The 22,943-nt window shown below is 41.5% G+C and overlaps 1 protein-coding gene and 1 long non-coding RNA gene across 10 annotated transcripts in view; one reads left to right on the forward strand and one right to left on the reverse strand.

The window, feature by feature from the left end:
* ANKRD29 (ankyrin repeat domain 29) overlaps positions 1-22,943 on the forward strand; it is a 54,274-nt gene that overhangs the window by 21,170 nt on the left and 10,161 nt on the right. For 5 of the 8 annotated variants that reach the window (XM_025429304.3, XM_025429303.3, XM_025429309.3 and 2 more), the window contains 6 exons: positions 252-350; positions 4,074-4,172; positions 7,179-7,277; positions 10,238-10,336; positions 19,897-19,995; positions 21,528-21,623. In XM_025429304.3, the coding sequence (XP_025285089.1) occupies positions 252-350; positions 4,074-4,172; positions 7,179-7,277; positions 10,238-10,336; positions 19,897-19,995; positions 21,528-21,623 (591 nt within the window). The remainder of the gene's footprint in view (positions 1-251; positions 351-4,073; positions 4,173-7,178; positions 7,278-10,237; positions 10,337-19,896; positions 19,996-21,527; positions 21,624-22,943) is intronic. The other 3 variants (XM_025429305.3, XM_025429306.3, XM_025429308.3) reach the window with 3 other exon arrangements.
* LOC118355190 (uncharacterized) overlaps positions 1-22,943 on the reverse strand; it is a 67,464-nt gene that overhangs the window by 20,295 nt on the left and 24,226 nt on the right. For both annotated transcript variants that reach the window (XR_007412113.1, XR_007412112.1), the window contains one exon: positions 19,837-20,064. This is a non-coding gene — a long non-coding RNA (uncharacterized LOC118355190). The remainder of the gene's footprint in view (positions 1-19,836; positions 20,065-22,943) is intronic.

Genomic DNA, 22,943 nt, shown 5'->3' on the forward strand with positions numbered 1-22,943 from the left:
CATTTGGACTGCATTTCTGAAGATAATGGAATGAAATGAGTTTTTAAATTGAAAATTCTACCCTCAGCAATTTGTTGCTTTGCTTTTCCCTGTCTACTCGGCATTATAAGATTATTCATGAGACACTTCTGTTACTGTGGGAAATTTTGTACTTGGACATGTCCCAAGTGGAGCTGACATCTCCACAGCCTCTTCTCCAGAACGGTCTCTGACATATGATGGCCTAACCGATCTCTCTGTCCTCCAACTAGCATGGCACCACGCTTCTCATGGTCGCTTCCTATGCCGGTCACATAGACTGTGTGAGGGAACTGGTTCTGCAAGGAGCAGACATCAATCTCCAGAGAGAGGTAGGTCAGGTTTATGCTTGAATAAGAATGACCCAGGTGGCAGAGACTCAAAATTTTTACAGTTGTGATTTGGTAAGGAAGACAAGAGTAATCATTGCTTTTTTCCTACATGGCATTGAAGCCTAGATTTCAGACTTTCCTGTGCCTAAAATAAGGCCCAGGAATGGACATTGGTTGTACTTCGGTTGAATGATGTTCTCCAGCATGTGTTGTAATCTGAAGTAACCAAACCTCTAAGCACATTCCCTAACTACTCATACATTTCCCCTCAATCTTAAATCAGTTCTTCCTTCTTCCATTGGGATGAGGTGCTATAGAAGTTTTAGGATTTTCATACAGATCATTATATTTTTAGAAGGATTGGGTCACCAACCTGTTCTTAATGAGGCTGACTTGCTAGATTATCTCAGCCATCCTCATCAAACCATGAGTTCACAGGGCTTCTCTGACTGGCCACATATTGAATAAGCTGTCCCCCAAAAAGCCATGTGGTCAACATTGGACTAAAATGTGAGCCTGTTCCCACACTTCATTCAAGGGCCATCTTGGAAGTTCAGTCTGGCTAGAAGATCTATTCTTGGTCCAACGTATAAGAGTGATGGGAGGCTGGGCCTTTTCACGTACTTTGGGAGCAGATCTGAGGGGGATCCATTTATCTCTGAGCTGATCTAGAGCCTTATAAATTAACCTTTATTGAGACACAGCTATAGCCTCAGGTCATCCCTAAAGTGAATTTTACCCCTCAGTCCACACTGACTCAGACCCAAGATGACACCCTGGGGCAAGCTCCAAATCAGACTGGAGCACTTGATTTTCCTTGATCCACTCTTATTTGAGGGCCTCCTCTACAGTTGTTTCAGAAAAGATGATTCATCAACCAAATTTTCATCAGTCAGCACGCCCCATCTTCCAGGCTGGCCTGCTACCCATGAGTAAAGCAACTTAAGACGCCCCATGTATGAGGGCTAGATATTCCATGAGGCATCTAAAATCTCTCCCCTTGAGGTGTCTCCTTGCCTGTAGACATGGAAGAATGACACTTGATGGATAGAATCTGGAGTCTGGTTCTCTGTAGCCCTAGACCAGCAAGCCTGATCTATTAAGAGGAGCCATACAGAAAGGCTATAGCAAATCCAGTCAGTCTCACAGACAGATTCTTCTGAGCAATTTTCACAACACTGGACCATTGTTTCAGGCTATTTTTCACGTCAGCAGCTAATTTTCTTCTGGAAAGAAAATGGGCCCATTTAGAATTATAGTTTGAAATTACCCTAATCTTTTTGTTTTTCCTTTATGCTTTCCAGTCTTGGTTTAGTATAACTTTAAAGAAGAGACAGATTTTCTGTAATGAAAACAATATGATTCAGATCTGCTTACTCAAAAAACTTTATCCTGAGGGGCAAGTTCCACACACATGAAAATATCTTCAGAACAACTGTGAAGAACTAAGAGAAGAGAAACATTTGTTTGCTTTCCAGCCAATGTATGGTTTTTTTATGGTTTTATATTTATCTTTTTCGTTCCAATTGCTCAGCTAATATTCTTGGATGTGAAACCTGTGGTGCATTAAACAAAATGGCCCTCTAGGACTTAACCAAAGTGTGCCCAATTTAGAGGTAACCTTGTGGCTCAAATGATGATGCTATGTGAGTTCCCAGTGATCCCCTAAATTTCCGGAGGCCACACCAGCCTCCGGTGATATTGCTGCCAAAGAGAGTCCCCAGCCTTACCTCATCTGTATTGTAAGCAAAGAGTTAGTATGGAGTGCTATGGAAGTTACTCATATAGCAGGCTTCTACCTTGGTTCATTCTTTTTATTATTATTATTATTATTACCTTGGTTCATTTTTCCATTTAATCCATGTCAAAATACTTGTTTCTTGAAAAAGTACCTATTATTGTTTTCTTAGGATGGCTATCTAGGTTTATAGAACTTGTTAGAACAGGAAGCTAATGATCCAGAGAGACAATTAGCAATATTGAGAGAACCAGCAATATTGGCTAAAACTCTCAGGGATATGAGCTGTATATGCTGTTGTTATTAAGCACTGAGTTGCAGTAGTAAAGCACATGCATTTAAGACCTTCATTCACTCAAGTCTGGCTTGTATTGTCTACAGATTGCTACTTTCATGTGCACAATGATTAATAGTACACGTATGTCCAAAATGGACTCAAACTGCTATAGATATGATGTTTTAATATATCAGAAAAATCTTAGTGAAAAATCCTTGTTCTTAGTGAAGGAACAATTTCTATAAATTATCTATGGTAGTGTCTAAAATTTAATGTCTATTAAGAAGATGAGAATTTTCCTGTGCTAGCCCAGTTTCTTCATCCAGACCTAGTTACATCATCAGGTTTCTGGAAGTCAGTGTCCTCCACTGTAGGAAAACAATGAGAAGATGCTTCCCACTTGTTTCTGTAGGAACCAAGGAGAAAATCACTCCTGCATTGAGGCAGAGAGGCTCTGGGAACAATCATATTACCTGTGCCTCCCCAGGGCAATGTCTGGTTGAGAGCATAGCCTGATATAGAAGGTCACAACTGGGAAGGTATTGGCTTGTGTTCTGCCACAGTGATTGGGTTCCTTGTTCTCTGTCATGTGCACATGCATACATGTACACACTCACTTAAGAACAAGCTTCAGAGTGATCAGTAACCCTTAGGGCATGCTCCTCCTGGCTTCTCCCACCTGGGTGAGAACCTACCACTTTAATACTTCTGGGTGAGCCATGGAAGGAGGTTTTTCTCCTCATTGTGCCTGGGAAAATATAATGTTAGCTTTATCCCTGCTCAAAGCACTGAAGAGCATCTTTATGTGAAAAATATATATTGCCCCCAAGAGCAGTATGATGATTTTGCTCATATCACACAATGATTTGGCTACCACTCTTTGAGTAGGCCTATAAAAATGGCTGGGAAGAGAGGATGCTAGTGTCTCAGTACCACTGATCAGTTTAAAATTTGAAATCAGAACTATTTGAGTCCATTTGAGTGAACTGCTTAGATCCTTTCTTGTGCTGGTCACTTTCTACTTTCTGCTTAACTCTGTAACCAGAACTCTACGGGAAGTCTTCCCTGTATGAATGAATGCCCATGTTACCAAGCATGGTAGTCCCTGTGGCCACTATAACAAATTACCACCAACTAGGTGGCTGCAAAGAACAGAAATCTTAGGATTCTGGAGGCCAGAAAATTCAAGATGTATCCACAGAGCTGCACCCCCTCTGGAGACTGCAGAGGAGAACCCATTCTTCACCTCTTCCAGCTTCTGGAAGCTGTGGGCATTCCTTGACATGTGGCCACATTCCCCTCATGTCCACCTCCATGACCACATTGCTTCCTCCTCTCCTCCGTGTCAAATGTGTCTCTGCCTCGCTGTTATAAAGACAGTTGTCACTGGATTTATGGCCCAGCAGGATGAGCCAAAATAAGTGCCTCTTCTCAAAATCCTTAACTTAATCACATCATATGCCACAGAAGGTAACATTCACACGTTCCAAAAATTTGGACAGGGCCATATCTTTTGGGCCCACCGTTCATCACATTTCACCAACAATAAAGTTCTCCTTTCATCTTCTCACTTCTCTGAACAAGGAAAATAATCAGTTCAAATGTAGGTTATAAGGCTCACATATAAAAATATTGTTTTGTTTGCAAATGTATAAATCAAATGCAGTGTAACTACATGTCTTAAAATCAGCTGCTTGTTCTCTTCTAGTCAGGTCCAACTGCCCTGTTCTTTGCTGCCCAGCAAGGACATAATGACGTCGTCAGATTTCTCTTTGAATTTGGAGCATCCACTGAATTTAGGACCAAAGTAAGAGAACTTTATTGATTTCATACCTTCTTGAAGAATTTTGGCCGTCATGAATATTCATGTCTCTCCCATCTATGATATGAATTTGTGCTTCTCTTTTTACAAGATTTTCAAGCCTAAGACAGTGGGTTTACTTGTAATGGTTACAAAGTTACTTGTAATGGTTCAGAGGTAGTACTAAGAATTCAGTTCAAAAAATGACATTTTTACCCTGGGCTCATAATTTTTTGGGGAATTATTTAGATTCTGTCTTGCACTGGTAGCTTCCTACTTTGAGACACTAAATTTTGTTAACAGGATAGATACAATACCAGGTGCTTTATAGTTTCCCTGTTAATCCCAGTGTTCTGATAACAACTGTCAAAGTGTCAAAGCCACTATTAGTGAATCTGAGAGATTTCTAAGAAGTAAACTGTGGCAGTTTACTTTCTGAGATGTTCTCACTGAAATACATAATACATGATAACAGTTTATATAGTTGGGCAAGGAAATGAGGTTCTTCCTTTAAAATAGTCATTGATTCTTCATGTTGGAAATACAGATAAGAAAACTGAGGGTGCAGAAAGATCAATTTTGTGTTCACAGTATCATTTTACATGATAACGGTTTATAGTAGGAGAATTTGAACTGCTCTAACATTTTTGTAATTGTCAGCTTATTTCCAGCCTAATCATAACCAAAAAATTCTTGGAAACTTGCCTTTCTTGGAATCTTTTAGGCTATCTTAATCCATTGTATGTGATATTTTGATATCAGGGGAGTTTCCAGTGTTTCTTTTTTTCCTGTTAAGATGTTGACTATTAAGTAGATCTGAATTTCAGATAGGATTGGTCTGTTTTGAACCTGCTATTAGACTGTACACATGCCTCTAAACATGCTGAATATAATATACAGTATTTTACACACAAAAATATGTGTGTATATTTTTATATTAATTCTCATTTTATTTTTCATTATAAAAGTAATACAACTAAAATTGGAAAGTAAAGTCCTACAAATGTAAATCTCAAGTCTATGAACTAAGTCAGAATGATCATGCACCACCATGTGGCTGCTTCAGTCTTCTTGGTTAACAGTGAATACTGGCTCAAAGCCTTTGTCCATGAGCCAGTTTGTGCTGTCCCAGAAATCTATGGAACATGGGGCCCAGAGCACAATTCCAGATGTTTCCATTAGATCAGCTGCAGGTGCCCAAGAACTTTCCATGCAAAGAAGAGAGTGTCGAGAAGCGTTGAGTTTTCATATGATCATGTCATCAAAACTGCTTTTGTTTCAACAGTTGTTCTCATCATTATTAAAGCGATATCCCCCAAAATATGTGTTTAAAAGTAAAAGGTACAGAGGCATCTTAGTAGCTCAGTCAGTTAAGCTTCTGCCGTCAACTCAGGTCCTGATCTCAGGGTTCTGGAATGGAGCCCTGCGTGGGGCTCCATGCTCAGAGGGGAGCCTACTTCTCCCTCTGCCCCTACTCACCACCCTGTTTGTGCTCTCTCTCTCTCAAATAAATAAATAAATAAACTCTTTAAAAATAAACAAATAAACAAATGGTACAGGGGCACCTGGATGGATCAGTCAATTAAGTGTCTGGGTATAAGCCTACTTAAGAAAGAAAGAAAACAATAAAAACTAAAGGTACCAGCTCTAAGGTATTTTATTCTCCCATCTCATTAGGCAAAGAGAAAATGGACAGAACAAAAGTTGGAACTGTGGTTCATTGCTGCTATTCAATTTCTTCTTGCCCACTTACCACCCCCCCAGCATACACCTGCCCCCACCACTGGCCGCAGCCCTCCAGTCTCTGTCCTCCAGTCTCCACCCTTCAAATCACAGCTCAAGTGCCCTCTCCCCACCCCCTCCCACACACACACACACAGCCTGTGTCAAGGGAGCTCTTAGGACAGCGTTTCTCAAGTGAGGCCCACCTGTCTCCTTCACACCACAGTGCCCTCATGTGACTGGTCAGAAAGCCATTTCCTGGGCCTCACCAGAATCAGACCCTGTAAGGGTTGGAGTTGGAGGGCAGGCATTTTGGATAAACACTCTGCCCAAATTTAGAAACCACATTAACTTATAGTTATGATTTGTATTTCAGAGCCAGATGACATGTGGATGCATTATTTACAATTAGCGCAGATGTCCACATACCAATTCACAGAGCCAAACAAACAGCTCCGCAATTATAGATGGGAAAAGATAATGCCTTGGCTGCAGCACCTGAGAAAAACCATCAAGGGTTTCAATTGACCACAAACTCAGTGAGTCAGTAGTGTGATGTGGTTGACATAAAAGCTAATTCTAATTTAGGCTGTCTAGATAAAAGTAGAGTAGATGGAACAATGGAATGTCCCATTCCACATCAGACCACATCTACTTTTTGGTGCTCTGATTAATTCTGGGGCCCACATTTTAAAAGAGATCTGGACAAACTGGCACATGTTCAAAGGAAAATGCTAAGCAGGATGGTGAGAGGTACACAGGATATGCTGTAGTTATCTACTCTTAATGGATGCATACCTTGACCCTTGAAGACAATAGCCCCAGGGGGTTACTTCATAAATCTCCTTAATCTCAGAGGCCCACAGCTGGAGGGAACCACAGAGAGAAGCCAACGTTTGTCAAGTGGGTCTCTAGCCAGAAGACACAGGAGACTATTTGGGTAATTCCAACACAGAACTGATTGGTACAGACTTTCTATTCTTTGTTTCCTTTACTGAGATACAAAGAAGCAATTCTGCATTTGACTTGGGGAATTACTCATAATAACATAGTCCAGTAAGCTATAAATAAATAGTCCAGTAAATCTATCCCAAGCAAGTCATCCACATGTACAGCACAATGTCTTTAGGACGAACCATGCTATGATTATAAAGAAAAAGAGATGAAAAAGGAAAGTGAGTTTGTTGTTATCTATGGGAAAAAAATCTTTTCCAAAGCTTTCCCTCTGTGAAGAGCATCTGCTTGGTAAATATGTGTCTGCACTCTTTCTAATGTGTTTATATTTTGCAGGATGGGGGCACAGCCCTCTTGGCTGCCAGTCAGTATGGGCATATGCAGGTTGTGGAGACCCTTCTGAAACATGGAGCCAATATCCACGACCAGCTTTATGTGAGTGCATTTTCAAGAGGACGTTAGGTGGACCCTTACCTATCCCCTCATCACACACACATAGCATTGCAGTCTAAATTTAGATGCCGGAAATGTCAACTTCAAAAATATTTTAATGAACAGTAGGACTTTAATCTGAGACATCAAAGAAAAAAAGTTAATCAGATGAGCTTTTTCTATGAAGAAATACATAATCTTCTTTACCCATCTTTGTTCTACTTTTTTAAGTGTCTTGTACATATGAGATATTTCATATAACTTATGGAGTTAGAATCATCAAAAATCATGTGACACATACTCATAACAAGCATAGAAAATGGACTTGCTGGGAAAAAAAAAAAAACGCTCCTGGTATAGAGTTATCTAGGAGGAAGAGCACAAATAAAGGAAAAATCAAGTTATTTGGAAGAGAAGTGAGGTTGGGTGTGTGAACAACTATGAAGTACATGCACACCATTGACCTTCAAAAGGCTATTGTGGGTCTGTTACAGCTAATGGACAATTAGCACATTACCCATTGTCACTATAATTCCATAGGACTTATGGAAGATTTAGTTCTGGATTTGAACAGAACTAAAAAAAAAAAAAATACATACATATGAGGAGATGAAGTGACTTGATAGAGTCTCTCCCTCTCTCTCTCTCTCTCTTTTTTTTTTTTTTTTTTTTTTGATAGAGTCTCCTAATGAGGAGTGGAAGGATTCCTACTGCCAGTTACCTAGGAATCATATTTTAGGCTATCCTACCACCAGACATTCAGTCCTATGGCACTATACTTTCATAGATGCGTAGTGAGATGTGTAGATGTGAACTTTTCCATGTGAACACCCTTTCCTGAGTTTACACAATTAATGGACAAATCATACCTAGCAACTAGCATTACCCCTTTTGCACTTCAAAATCTGTAACACCCTTTGAACCCATGGCTTTCACATTTGAATGACTGAATTACTTGACACAGGTCTGAAGGAGTGATTCTCAGCTCTGGCTACCATTAGAATCACATGGGGAACTTAAAAAAAAAAAAAAAAAAAAAAAGACTTCCAGGCCTCCTCCAGATTAAGCCAGAATCTCTGAGGGCACAGCCGGGCCACAGATGGTTCTGATGTGTAGCCAAGTCTAAAAAACATAGGTCTACAGCTTTGGCTATTTCTCCAGCTGTCTATAATGAAGTATATCTGAGAGCATGAATGAGCAGATGTGTGTGTATATATGTGATTGAATCTGAAGAGCCCACGTCTTCGGAAAAAGAAAGTGAGTTGTGATTTTCATCTGAAAATGACTGTTATTGTTAATAGTCAGCAATGCAAATTGACTGGCAAATTTGTACTGTTAGATAACATTCTTCTAGAAGGCTCACTAGAGTGGCATGGAATCTTAGAAATGTAGGGTTTGGGGAGAGCCCATTCCTGTAGTAAATTCCTCTCTGTTATTAAGTGGCTCAAGAAATCTCGTGCACTGAAATTTCCATTTTATGTTAAGACTTTTACCCTTACCCAAACAGTCCAAATGTAAATGTTTCCATTAAAGACAACTGAAACATGGAGGATCCCCAGTCAATGACTCCTGAAGGCTTCTAAGAACAGAAATTTGTAATGTGCACTGAGAACGCAATGCTTAGATATCCATTTGAGAACATTTCCAAGAGTTCACAGCTGCTAAAAGCGCAGTGGATTTTCTATGGCAACACGGTAAGGAGCAGCTGAACATTTTATCCCCATATCAAACATCTGCTTAAAAATCTATACAGGCTGAGTAATTTTTTAATGATTGCCTTAGGAGAAGTCTGGCAGCTCACCTGTCACCCACTAGAAATCCAGCACCCTCTACTGGTTGGACTTGCAGGGAAAAGAGCTTTGTATTTTAACTTGTGGTTAACATTTCTGATGGGAGGGATGGTAATTAACTGGTTTAGCTAGGTGTTTTCCACTAGGATGTGCTTGGGTTTTCCACAGCAGTCTAAAAATAATGAAGTTCACCACGTTCTATGAATACTATCTATGTGAAGTGAGCATCTGGGGAGAATGCATGCTTCTGAACTGACTGCTGTATTTGTTGACATTACCAATGACATGTCTATAAGAAAGAAGAAATGTTCACAAGACATAGACACTCAGCAAAAAATGAAAAACAAAACAAAACAAAATAAAACAAAAAGCCACTAAAGAAAACTGGAGGCAAACACTTGCTTTGAGCTTTTATGCAGGATTTCTTAGTTGTCTGCAAGTGGTGTTGGTATCTGCCGGGCTGTCAGGGAGCAAGTTCATGGACAGTCTCACCAGGACAGTTTTTCTGAAAGCATATTTTGTTTCAAATCTTGGAAAAACTGCATGTGGATAAAGGGGCAAGAAAGAGAAAGGGGTAGGAAAAATTTAATTAAAAGGACACTTTTATTTCTGATTCATAAAAACATACCAAATAGGTTTTGAGGACTTGTTCGTTGTTTTTTATTTATAGACTTGATTTTGTGTTTGTTTTTAAACTAACACTTAAACCCTTAATTGACAAAAGACTTGAAGTGGGAAACTATTACATGTACATATTTTTGAAACAAATGAAAAAGGGGATAAACCCTGAGATCACATAATGAAAGCAGAGATAGCAAGTAATGAGAAGTCTGTGTAGACAAGAGAAAAATGATGACTGGCTATTTGGACAGCCTGGGTGCTCCTGCCAAGTGGGTGGATCATGAGTTCCATGGTCAAGATGTTGTAGAATGAATGGTCATTACATTTGTTATAACTTATCCTGATAAGACTCTTTGAAACTTTACCTTTCCACCAGACTTACTGTGATATGTTAGAACTATTCTTCAAAGAATAAAACACTAACCATTAATATGAAAACAGAGCAGGGGACAGAAATGGAAAGTTGTAGTAAAACGTATGTACTTTTAATCGAATGTCTTTTAAAATAAACGTGACAGATTATTTGAATAGTTTCATTGTGACACCTCTCAGGACGGAGCCACTGCACTCTTCCTAGCTGCCCAAGGTGGTTATTTGGATGTTATTCGATTATTGTTGTCTTCAGGAGCAAAAGTCAACCAGCCAAGGCAGGTAATGTCCACATGCATGAGCGGTGGGGCAGGGAGGGCATCTTCCAACCCTTTTGCCTCTGTGATGAAGCTAATCCTAGATTAGGGTTTCTCCTGGTCTTCGCTTTGGGCTCACCTGAAAGCCTGTGATATCGAGCTGACTTCGCCATTTACTGTTTTTGAACCTTCGGTGTTGGGTGTTGGAAGTCAAGTACATACTTGGCCGCCTCCTGTTAAATAAATTATGGCTGCAGTGATGTCATGAGAGTGGGCTAGCCTGGGACATAGGTAAATAGATGTGAGTCAGGTAGCCTTGCTCCTGCCCAGTCCCTCCACTGATAAGCTGCTTTTTTATCTCTTACCCCGCTTCTTCTTCCACCACGCCAAAGAGGAGTGCATTAGTCAACTGGAAATCATTAGTAGGTTCCACCCCTTCATCTCTCACAATCAGAACACTACTGTAGACTTAATTTACTAACAGCAAGCTAACAACACCCAGCGAATCAATTGATACTTAAAGGAACAGAACCACCTGGTAATATAGGTCACACTTTATGAATGGTAAAGAGCCATCCAAATCTAAGGCATTATAATTAGCTTTTCTTATATAGGATGATTTCTGCACTAATTAATTTGTTTTTAACAAAACATTTCAGATTAAAATAATATCACTTTAAAGGTACTTTTCTTGGGAGAAATCAAGCTGATTTCTTACCAGTGTATGACACGCAGGCAGATTGCCAGTAATATAACCTGATGTGTAATGTAACACATGCCTATATGTTCATGTAGGGAGGATTCGTCTGAGCTCTTGGCCCCAGGTTTCATCAGTCTTTAGAAGTCCAATTGCATAGGAACCTAAGAAGGGAAAGGGCCTTTGGATACAGTGAGTTTGAGGTCAGGAGTCCTGAGTTCTAGATCCAGCTCTGCTAATAACTGTGTGGTTTGGAACATGTGAATCAGCCTCTCTGGATTTGTCGTCCTTCATCTGAAAATTAGGAGACTGGGCAGAATGATCCTGACATCTCTTCCAGATCCCCCTTTTTTAATAACCGTTTTATCCAATACTTAATCAGTGTTTCTTAAGCACTGCACATATATATATATTAGATACTGCTATGAATGTGATTAAATTTTTAAGATTTTTAAAGATATTCTTAGATTTAGATGGCTCCAGGAATACTCTTGGGAAAGCAAGCTTTTAGAAAATGTTGTACTTCCATACCTGCCAGAATTGACATCTGAGGACAGGAATTTAATATTTTCTTGCAGGTCCTTCTTATTTTGAAACTGTTGATTGATTCTGAATCAGACTTTTAACTTTGGTTTCATCTTGCCAAAGTTAGTAAGCAGAATTAGTAATTTTTAGATTGCAGGAGGGTTTTTTTTAAGATTGTATTTATTTATTCATGAGAGACACAGAGGGAGAGGCAGCAACATAGGCAGAGGGAGCATTAAGCTCCCTGCTGGGAGCCCAATGAGGGGAGGACACTCAATCCCAGGACCCCAAGAATATGCCCTGATCTGAAGGCAGAGGCTCAACCACTGAGCCATGCAGGCATCCCAGATTGCAGGAGCTTGATTTGGAGGCCATTATTGAGGGTACCACCATGAATTTAGAAATGAAAGATTGTTAAGATTATCAGGCCTTTCTATCTGCACATCTTTCTGAAATAATTTCTAGCACTTTGACAAATCTAATTGTGAAATAAATTGTATTAGCCATATGCCTAAGGTACTATTCATAAAAAAAAAGTTTATATAAGAGATTATATTTCAAATAGTGCATGGATTGTGGCCACTCAAATCTAGATTGAGTTATACGACGATGCTGAAGCCAAGAAATTAAAGAGTGAGCCAACAGTGCCATGGTGGCCACAACCCCTACAGCTGCTTTTATTCCTCACAATGAGCATGACCTGGTCAAAGTAGATGACCTAGTCCGGCAGTGGGAGGATCCCTTCCTTGGATCAGGGAGCAAGTGACATGCCCTCTGAAAACTGCACCTCATGCAATTGTTTGGAATTGAGTTCAGCTCTGAAAAGATTGTTATTCAGGAAAAGAGTGTTTTATAAAATAAAAATAGCTTTGGAAGAAAAAAGGAAATGGAATTTTTCCTTTTTAGAGGATACATGTACCCCACTAACTACTCTCGAGCCATGATCTTTTTATTACCTGCCGTGAGGTGATAATGAGAGGTTGTCTGGCCAGGTCAGACTAGCCCAAATTCTGTCTTCTTTTAAACTCTAAACTCTGCAGGGAAAAAAAAGTATAAACTCTGCATATTTTACTCCCTCCTAGAAAACAAGCAGTGTCATAAATATGGCAAAGTGATAGTAGTCCCATCTAACTTTGTCACAAGTTATGAGGAGGTAAAAAAAAAAAAGTATAATTCATAGTTTCCATTAAAATGGCCAATGCGTAGTAGCATCAGCAGGGCATTTGGAAACCAGTGTTTAATTCTGAAATCTCAGCTGACACGTGGAGTCACTGTCAGAAAAGTCTTGAATTTATAAAATTTATTTTTTAAAAAAAATTATAAAATAAATAAAGACAAGGATATATGCCAGATTTCATTTCTTGATTTTTTTAATGCTTTTAGATAAATCTTATTTATTATTTTTCCTTGCTGTTCTATGGGGTCCTGACATTTTCTGGCACAGTGTGACAGGATGTTAATGAAGTTGCATTGGTGTTCTTCAGCTGACTTTTGCTCTGAGCTACAGGGAATCTGAACATTCCCCAGGAATGGCTTTTCTGGGGAATCCCTGGGTGGCTCAGCAGTTTAGTGTCTGCCTCTGGCCCAGGGCGCAATCCTGGAGTCCCAGGATCGAGTCCCAGGATCAAGTCCCACATCGGGCTCCAGGCATGGAGCCTGCTTCTCCCTCTGCCTGTGTCTCTGCCTCTCTCTCTCTCTATGTCTATCATAAATAAATAAATAAATAAATAAATAAATAAATAAATAAATAAATAAATCAATCTTTAAAAAAAAAAAAAAAAGGAATGGCTTTTCTGTGTAACCCTATCACAGATGAACTACCTGAAAACCTTTCTAGGACATCTGTGAAAAGGAATCAGAATCACAAAGCCATAAGCAGACTTTGGAAAGACTAAGCTCTTGATTTGAAACTAGAAAAATACTTCCTCCTAGTTTGTCCTAGATGAAAAAGGTCAAGAGTCACAGAGATCATTGTAGTCTATGGTCAAGCTAAAAACTCCTTTTCAGTTCTATGTGTGTGACCACAGCAAGTAGAATAGAGACACATCAAGCCTTTTTAATCACCAGCTAAAATGGCTTATTTAGTCTGTTTTTCTATCAACAAAATGCTTTGACATCTCCTTTTCCCAACTCAACTCGTCCACCTTGTTAAACAGTACTTTCAGAGTGGTAAAGGTCTGAGGGCTTACCCAGGGCTGAGTTTAGACTATCCTCACTCATCCTAACTAGTCCTTTCAGTATGCTAATGGGATCTCTTTGAAGCCAGACATAAAGCATCCTCCCTAACCCCTTGTTTGCACTTCCATGCAGAAATGCTAGGACCTGGATAGTGACAGGACCCCTGGGTTGCAAGCTTGGAGGGGGTGAACCCAATGGTGAGCAATGGGAGAGAGTAGGGCCAATGGATTGTTTCAGGGTCCTGAGGGCTTGGGGGTAGAAGTGAACAGCAACAGGGAGGCCCCACTGCTTACATGCCCTCTGCACATGGTAGGCACTCTGGAAAGGTATGTTGACTCCAGAAGATACCCCATAGTTTGAGCAGAGCTCCATGAGGCTTGGAAGGCGGAAGACAGTGATCAGTGGCTGCAAACTGAAACAAGGCTCAGATATAGGGCCTAAACTCAGGGCCAGGACACCAGTCCCAGGAAGACTGTAAGAGCCAGAGAGGGAACCAGATCCAGGTCTCTGGGTGGGCAGTAGCTTGTGAGTTATGGGAATATGGATCACTTAAGGAAATGAAACACAGTCTATTTCCTTACTAACTGCATGACCTTGAACAAGTCACTTACACTCCTTGAATTTCAGGGTTTCTTTTATTATTATTTTAATTCCAGTATAGTTAACATACAGTGTTATATTAGTTTCAGATCTACAATATAGTGATTCAACGGTTCCGTATATTGCTGTGTTCATCACAGTAGGTGATTAAGTACTCTTAATCCCCTTCACCTATCAAACTCATCTCCCCCCACCCCTTTGGTAACCACTAATTTGTTCTCTATAATTAACAGTCTGTTTCGTAGTTTGTCTTTTTGTCCTTTTTTTTCCTTTGCTCATTTGTTTTGTTTCTTAAATTCCATATATGAGTGAAATCATGTGGTATTTGTCTTTCTCTGACTGCTTTATTGCACTTAACCTTATACCCTCTAGGTCCATCCATGTTGTTGCAAATGGCAAGATTTCATTATTTTTATGGCTAATATTCCATTGTGTATATATACCACTTTTTCTTTATCCATTCATTTATCGATGGACACTAGAATTGCTTCCATATCTTGGCTATTGTAAGTAATGCTGCAATAAATATAGGGGTGCATATATCTTTTCGAGTTAGTGTTTTCATATTCTTTGGGTAAATACCCAGTAGTGGAATTGCTGGATCATATTGTAATTCTACTTTTAATTTTTTTAGGAACCTCCATACTATTTTCCACAGATGCTACACCAGTTTGCATCTGGTGCAGGAGGGCTCCTTTTTCTCCACATCCTCACCAACACCTGTTGTTTCTTGTGTTGTTGATTTTAGTCATTCTGACAGGGGTGAGGTGATGTTTTATTGTGGTTTTGATTTGCGTTTCCCTAATGATGAGTGATGTTGAGCATCTTTTCATGTGTCTGTTAGCCATCTGTAGGTCTTTGGAAAAATGTCTGTTCGTGTCTTCTGCCCATTTTTTAACTGGATTATTTGTTTTTTGGGTGTTGTGTTGTATAAGTTCTTTATATATTTGGATGCTAACTCTTTATTGGATAGGTTATTAACAAATATCTTCTCCCATTTATTAGGCTTTTTTCTTTTAGTCTCATTGATTATTTCCTTTGCTATGTAGAAGCTTTTATTTTGATGTAGTCCAGGGTTTTGTTTTGTTTTGTTTTGTTTTGTTTTCATCTGTTAAACCAGGATAATTATGGTACCTTTGCAATTATGATTTCTATTTCATCCAGGCCTCAGTGGAGTAGAAAACTCATCAGATATCAAGGTTGCACTCTTTCTCTCGTGAGCCATGTAGTCCCTGTCATCTCAGAGTCCCTTCATGCCTCTCTCTCTTCCCACTCCTTTTTTTTTTAGCATTCCCTGCCTACTCATCTTGTATATAGTCCCTAAGTTCATAGGTCAGACTACCAAACTCTTGGGAGAGTGATGTCATTGTTGCCACTAGGCTCTGCACACCACAGTGGACTGGTCCGCCTGCCCATCCTCTTGGTCTGATCACTTGTGGGTGGGGAGAATGAGGTCAGGCTGGGCAATGCAGGCATCTGGTAACATCTTTTACAGACTTGTTTGCTGGCCTGGGGCTACCAAGCGGGACCCAGTTATGAGAAATGGGCTCCAGGTCAGGGAAAGGCTGGTACCAAAGTTGTCTCAGTACTGAACCCCCTCTGCTATTGACGAGATTCCTTATATCTCTTGGGCCTCCAGCTTAGAATGAATTGGTTCCCAAGACTTTCTGTCTGGCTTGAGCATATAGATGGACGTAGCCTGAGTGGGAAGACTAGAAGCAGCAGAAGCAAAGAGCTAGTGCCACTAAATAGTCTCATTCCCATGGAAGAAAATAGTTTTAATACTTTTTCTAAATAATCTTTAGGAGCCTAACTAAAATGACCTAACATTTCGTTTCTGATACAAATCATGTCATACACTCTGTCTCCTGCTATGATCTATCTATAAAAATGTATTAGAAGTTACTAGAAAATATTATCTCAAATGGAGCAAGGGATAACCAGGTCAGAAGAAACTGTACAAATCACCTGTGTAATCATCCATCAGATACATGAATCCTCTCTCTCACAGTCCTGCTGAGTGGCAGTCAGCCACTGGTGAACCCCTCCAGCATGGGGGACCCATTACTACTATTGAATCTTTAACCAGCTCTACTACCACCTCTGTCTTACACTGAGCCAAAGTCTCAAGTGGCTTTTACCCACCAGTCCCCCTTGGTGCCAGTTGGTGTGCAGAATCGATCTAAATCCTTTTCTGCTTGGTTTGCACACAAATAGTAAATGACAGCTGTCATAACCCTGGGAATCTCATCTTCTTCAAGCTAAGTGTCCTATTTCCTTTTCTTAAAAAGGTGCCACAGAGGTCCTAACTTACTGTGATTTGTTTCACTGTAATTTATTTGTTTTGAATTTTAAAACTATAGATTTATGTCAGGAAGTATTCAAAAACATATATATTTTTTAATGTTTTTCCTATTCCAGTTCTCTCAAAACTCCACAAAAAGGAGCCAACTTGACTCAATTTCTATCATTTTCATTGTGAAGTCCTCTTTATAAGGAAGACTCTGACCCTTATAATAGTAATAAGAGAAAACAGGAATTGAGGTGTACAGATAAAGGGGAAAACCTCTTTCCACAAACTAGATAATCAACTAATAAGTACTTTGATTTGACAATAATGCTCCAACTCACATTCAACTTCCTGGGTTTAACCCCAAATCTCATTTTACCAATCATTCCTACCTGTTGGATCAGTTATCTCACAGGAAAACTGGAAAAATCAAATAAAGCATGTGGAGTGTTTTGTTAACAAAAGTTCAAATTAAGGTGTTTATTGTTTTTCATGGTAAATATGCAGATTCAGTGACCTGTCTTTTCTAAGCACCCGCTATCCAGTCCTGTGCTCAGCACTGTCCTACATGTTTTCTCATTCATGAGTTTCTCTGGGATGCCAACGTTTTTGCAGAAGAGAACAGAGGCTCAGAGTGATTTGGCTCAGGTCTCATAACCCAGAAGCGAGGACTTCTTTTTCCACCTACCATGACTATTGCAATTCAAGTGATAAAAGTTCAGTGTTAGCATTACTGTTATGAATCGATGCTATTAATATTTGTTCCCAATGTACCACCTCTTAGCACTTTTCCACATTAGTATCAATTAAGATCATTTTTACTAACAAGCAAGCCCTTGGAAGGCACCCGCCAGCCTCTTTGTTGCTGGCCGCCTTTCCTTGCCTGCCCCCTGGTGGAGATAGTGACAAAGAACAAGTGAACCCAGAGCAGGCAAAGAGGGGCAAGAGCTTCCAGTACCCTGCCTCCCTCTCCTGCTCCCTGCACCTCCTTCCCGTCTCTCACCCTCACCCCTGTTCCAGCACACATCCTGTGGGCCACAGTACGCTGGACTTCCTGCCCTGCCTGAACCAGCCACACCTGTCCAAGCCGCTTCGACTGGAAATGCTCTTCCTTCTACAAGGAATGTCCTCCCCCACCCCCCACCTAGGAAAATCCTAGTCCTCCTTCAAACCCTAATGGTAAAGCTGACCCCCATAACTCCCACACAGTAAGCAGACCCCTCTCCTGGTTCATCTTGGGCACTTTATCCCTACTTTACTATAGCACTGTAATCATCCTGAAATTGCCATGTCTCTTCTTCACTAGACTGAGTTCCTATGAGACCAGAGACCATGTCTTATTTTGTATTGTGCCAGAGGCTGAGAAGATATTTAATAACAGTTGGTTGAGTGAATAAATGAATGAATGATTCTGAACTGGGAGAATCAAATTAAATAATGAATGTAGACATGCTTTCTAAACAAAAGTACTAATTAAGGTATTATTTCGATTGCTAATAACAAATAACATGCAGATTTAAAAACATATCCAAGAGGCCCTTGTAAAAGCATGAAGTGGCTCTAGGTGTTCATCTGTCTTCTGCCCTTTGTTTCATTCAGCATCTCTTCCCCATCTTTCCCAAAACACAGGGGTGTAAGTGTCCTCCTACCACCCCTCAGCAAGCCTGGATCCTTCCAGGCTCCTGATTGGCCACCACCCACCACCCCATTCAGGCCTCTTTGTCTTCTGTCCCTTTGCTGGGATGGCAATGGGCAATAATCCTGTGCCTGCTAGTAGACTGGAGTTGAAATGATACGCTACAGCAGAAAATGAAACTCTGTGTTCTCCGACTGAATCATCCTGCTCTTCAGCCCCTGTTCCCACCGATGAGTAACTCAGTCTTATCTGGCCAAAACACTCCCATGGAGCCATATTACCTTCATTACCTCAAAGCCCAAGTTTAGAGAATTCTGGTTCCTTTGCTCTCCTCCTGCCCTTCCTTCCAAAATGGCCTAAGTTCTCAGAGGTCAAACTGTCATCCTGGCATTCAGGTGGCGTGGGGACACTGCATCTGGTCCTGTACTGGTTTGTCCAGCCTTTCCTGTCTGTTTGAGTATCCTGCTATGAGTATCCTGTCTGTGAGTACCTAGTTGGCCTGTCATCGTGAGATCATGACCTATCTTCCCACTTTCAGGCTGACTTCTGGCCACCGTTACTGAGCACTTCTGATTTCCCACAGGCAGGCAGGGACTCCTGGGTGCCGCAGAATCCTAGTTGATGCAGACCAGGGGTACTGAGGGGTGTCTCGGACCCACTGGCCAAGACTCCACCACCCATTTCTGTTCTCTCAGGCACCAGCTAAGATCAGAGCTTCTCTAAAAGGTCTGCAGTTTTTCTGGGTTCCATCCCAAGAACAAGAGAAAATCCTTTTCCATCTGGAATTCGTCATTTATCTGGGTGTTTCTACTACCCCTAGCTTACCTAACCCAGATTCAGCCCAGGAGGAGAACATGGACACTTGGGTCGGACCTCTGCCTCTCCCACTCTCTCCATAGAGCTGACTGCCAGCACTAGAAGGGTTTTCTGTTTTTCTCTTTGTGTCTAGCAGGAACCACCCTCCTGTCAAACCCTTCTCCGTCCCTTGGATGTGTCACTTTTTCTCCAGAGCAGCACCTCTCCGCTTCATGGCCTAGCGCTCCCATAAACAGGCTCTTTGGGGGAACGATACACAGACAATATTACCAAAAATGCAGGCCTGCTATAACTCACGAGTGGGCATCCCTTCCCAGAAGAAACCATATCACATCCTGCCTAAAACCAAAGTCCCTAAAAATGATGTGACTGTGGGGGATTCTAGATATGAGGATAGAAGAGTTGAAGGAATGTCTTTAGTTCTGACCTTTACACATCCCCTCACCAAAAACTGCCCTCCCTTCTGTGGGAATGAGGGCCCCCACTCAGTAGGGTGTGCTGTGTCAACCCATCAGTAAAGCAAACAAACTGACTGAATCTAGGGGAAAATAAGGACATGCAGGCTTCTCCTCCCCGGGTTTGTTAGGTTTGGCTTCCTGCTCTGAGTTCCGTGCCCTGGAGCACCACACTAGGTGCTAAAACATCCTGCCATTCAGTGGCTGTGCCATAAGCCCAAACCCGAACGCTGGCGCACGTGTCCAGGCACTGCCACACGCCCCTCTGTGTAAGTGGCTTAAAATCTCCGTCCTCATTTGTCGTCGGGGGGCTGGTTGCGGGTGGTACCTTGTTGCTCGGCGGCTGCCGGGTGGCCCGGTGGGAGCAAGCGTGTCCCCTCGCCGGCAGGACGGGACGGCGCCGCTGTGGATCGCGTCGCAGATGGGCCACAGCGAGGTGGTGAGGGTGATGCTGCTGCGCGGAGCGGACCGGGACGCAGCCCGCAACGTGAGTCTGAGCCAGAGCTGGGGGGCTGGGGAGGAGTGCATGCACCGAAGCTCCAAAATTCAGCCCAACCTGGACGTGCAGAGAAAACGCGCCTTTATTTGGTCTCTGACTCCCCTGGGCTTTCTCCCACCCTCCAGCAGCTCTGTAGCAGGAAAACAAGGTAAATGTCTGAATCAGCTGAACCGTCGCAAGTGCTGCCCAGTCTCCCTACGGGAAAGATGTGTGATCCTCCCAGATCCTCCTCCACCTGAGCTGACTCCTGGATGAACCCGGGAGGCTGCGGGAGGGAGGAGCCGGGGCCTCAGGGGTGGCACGTGCGCTAGGCGCTGCGCCTCTTGCTGGCCCGGGACCGCAGTGCAGGTGGGGGCGCCCCCTCTGTGGTTTGGGGGTCCCGCAGCGCTCCTGGGGCTCCGCCTCACCTGGCTTCCCCAGCTGCAGACCCCTGCACCATATCCCCCATTGGCCTCCACCCAGCAATGCTTATGTCACCTAAGTCGGCCTGGGTGGGCCCCTCAGCGGGTCCTGCGGCAGCTTGGGGAGACCCTGCTGCCTGACCACACTGCCATTCGCTTTTTGGTTCTGGTTTGGTTTGGTTTGGTTTAGTTTTTACAGTGTCTGGCCTTGTTTCCCTTAGTATTACTCCTGCCATAGCAGGTCACATATGACCCACGTCCATTCTCTACATCTGAGCCCAGAAAGGGGGAAAGACCCAATCTGACCACTTCACTGTCTTTTCTCCCACTCTCTCTCTTCCCACGTCTCTGAAACCAGAAAAGAAAAATCCTCTAATCTCATTTTCTTTCTTCCTGATTCCAGCTAAGTCTTTAGAGCAGGCTGGGGTATTTCCTTTACTACAGAATTCTGTGAGCTGAATCCTCCAAATACAGCAATTGATATGTAAAAGCAGGAGAAAAAGGAATTTGGAAACTCTCTTCCCAGGCCAAAAAGTGATGACAGAAGCTGAATATAAAGTTTTGAACTTGCCTTTGCATTTCTTTTTAACAGATTTCAATCCATCCCCTTCCTGCTCTCCACCTACCTACCCCCAGCCTCCACGGACAGATACCTAGGGCACACTGGAGCAAGGTTGTTTACAAGACAAAGCAAAAAAGAAAAGCACATTTAAAATTTAAAACAGTAAAGACAATTCAGTAATTATTTAATCATTAAAAATAGTTTAACACCAATTTCTGCTAAGTCGTAAATTGCAGACGATGCTTCTTTGGTCAATCTGTGTCCTAAAATACATTCTTGATATTCCCCTCTCCCTTTACCCACTGTTCTAGAGACTAAAAGAGATGAATCCCCAAAGGCAGGATTCTAAGATAATAAATTATTTTGTCTAGCACTCTTTCATGCAGAACTAAATATGCTCTAAAATACTCCTAGGTTAAGAAATATGGCCCACTTGTCCTTTGGTTTAAATCTTTCACCTATTCTGACAAGCATATTCCTGGTTCTCAAGTAACAATTAGTTCTTAGCCAACACGCACATATGTTAATAGTCAACTTTTCTTTTCCTCTCTGTTAAGGACGGTACAACAGCTTTACTAAAAGCAGCCAACAAAGGGTATAATGATGTTATAGAGGAGTTGCTGAAGTTCTCACCCACCCTTGGCATTTTGAAGGTAAGACTTAAAGAGAAATTTTACCAATCTGTAGAAGAGAGGCTAAAAATTAAGAAGCCCCTACGAAGGACTGCAGGAGAATCTGAGTGTAATTCACATGGCTAGTTGCATTCTTGAAAAAACTTATCTCCAATTTCTTAATGTTGGAGATTCATGATCATTGGTTGAAATGGCAGGGCGGTAAGAAGAGTGAACCAGAGTCTGTAGGTACTTAGTTTTCTAGAAAAAAAGAAGTTAGTAGAAATTAAACACTAACTTGGAAAGTAAACCATATATATTTATCATTGGACTAAAAATCTTTCACGACTCATGAAACACATGATTTGTGTCCCACAAAACCTGGGGGGACAGATGCTCACATTTCTTCCCTTCATTATCTGGAGCAAAGAACCACATTATTACCTTAAGTGAAATAAAATAAACCTCAGATATCTGAACACAGCAAAGAATGTATCATTCTGGAAAGCTTGGGTCTACAAGGAAACAGAGCCCCAAAATTCTTCTTTAAATTTTAACCATTTGAGACTAAGAGACTTCTAAATTACAATATATACCAGAAGGTGGCATAAAGGGCCAGGTAATAAATATGTTCGGCTTTGTGGGCCATACATACAGTCCCTGCTGGAACTGTTCAACTCTACTGTTGTAGCATGAAAGCAGCCATGGCGGGGAGGGGGCAAAGGATGGCTGCAATTCCATTAACACTTTATTTATGGACACTGTATTTCTGGAATTTCATATTTTCACATAGTATTCTTTTTTAAGTTTTTTAAACCTTAGCTTGTCAGGACATCGAAAAACAGGGGGGCAGCCCTGGTGGCTTAGTGGTTTAGCGCCACCTTGAGCCCAGGGCCTGATCCTGGAGACCCGGGATCGAGCCCCACGTCAGGCTCCCTGCATGGAGCCTGCTTCTCCCTCCGCCTGTGTCTCTGCCTCTCTCTCTCTCTCTGTGTGTCTCTCATAAATAAATAAATAAATAAATAAATAAATAAATAAATAAATAAATAAATAAATAAATAAATAAAATCTTAGGGAAAAAAAAGAAAAGAAAAACAGAGGGCAGGCTAGATTTGGCCCATAGGCTATAGTTTGCAGACCCCCTCTCCCCCCCCCCCCACACACACACTATACACTACTGTTTCCTTAAATTGAGGACAGGGAAACCTGTTCTAAACTTGAAACAGTGGCTTAGCACTTTTGGGGATGTACCCTCAGGCTTTATTGATGGGAAAAGTCAATCTTCCTGTGAATGACCCCAAAAGTTTTTTGGATACTCTGCATCTGATCTTTATATACTTAGGCTCTATTCTTGTTATCAAC

Source organism: Canis lupus, chromosome 7 (genome assembly GCF_003254725.2).
Source record: "Canis lupus dingo isolate Sandy chromosome 7, ASM325472v2, whole genome shotgun sequence".
Lineage (NCBI taxonomy): Eukaryota > Metazoa > Chordata > Mammalia > Carnivora > Canidae > Canis > Canis lupus.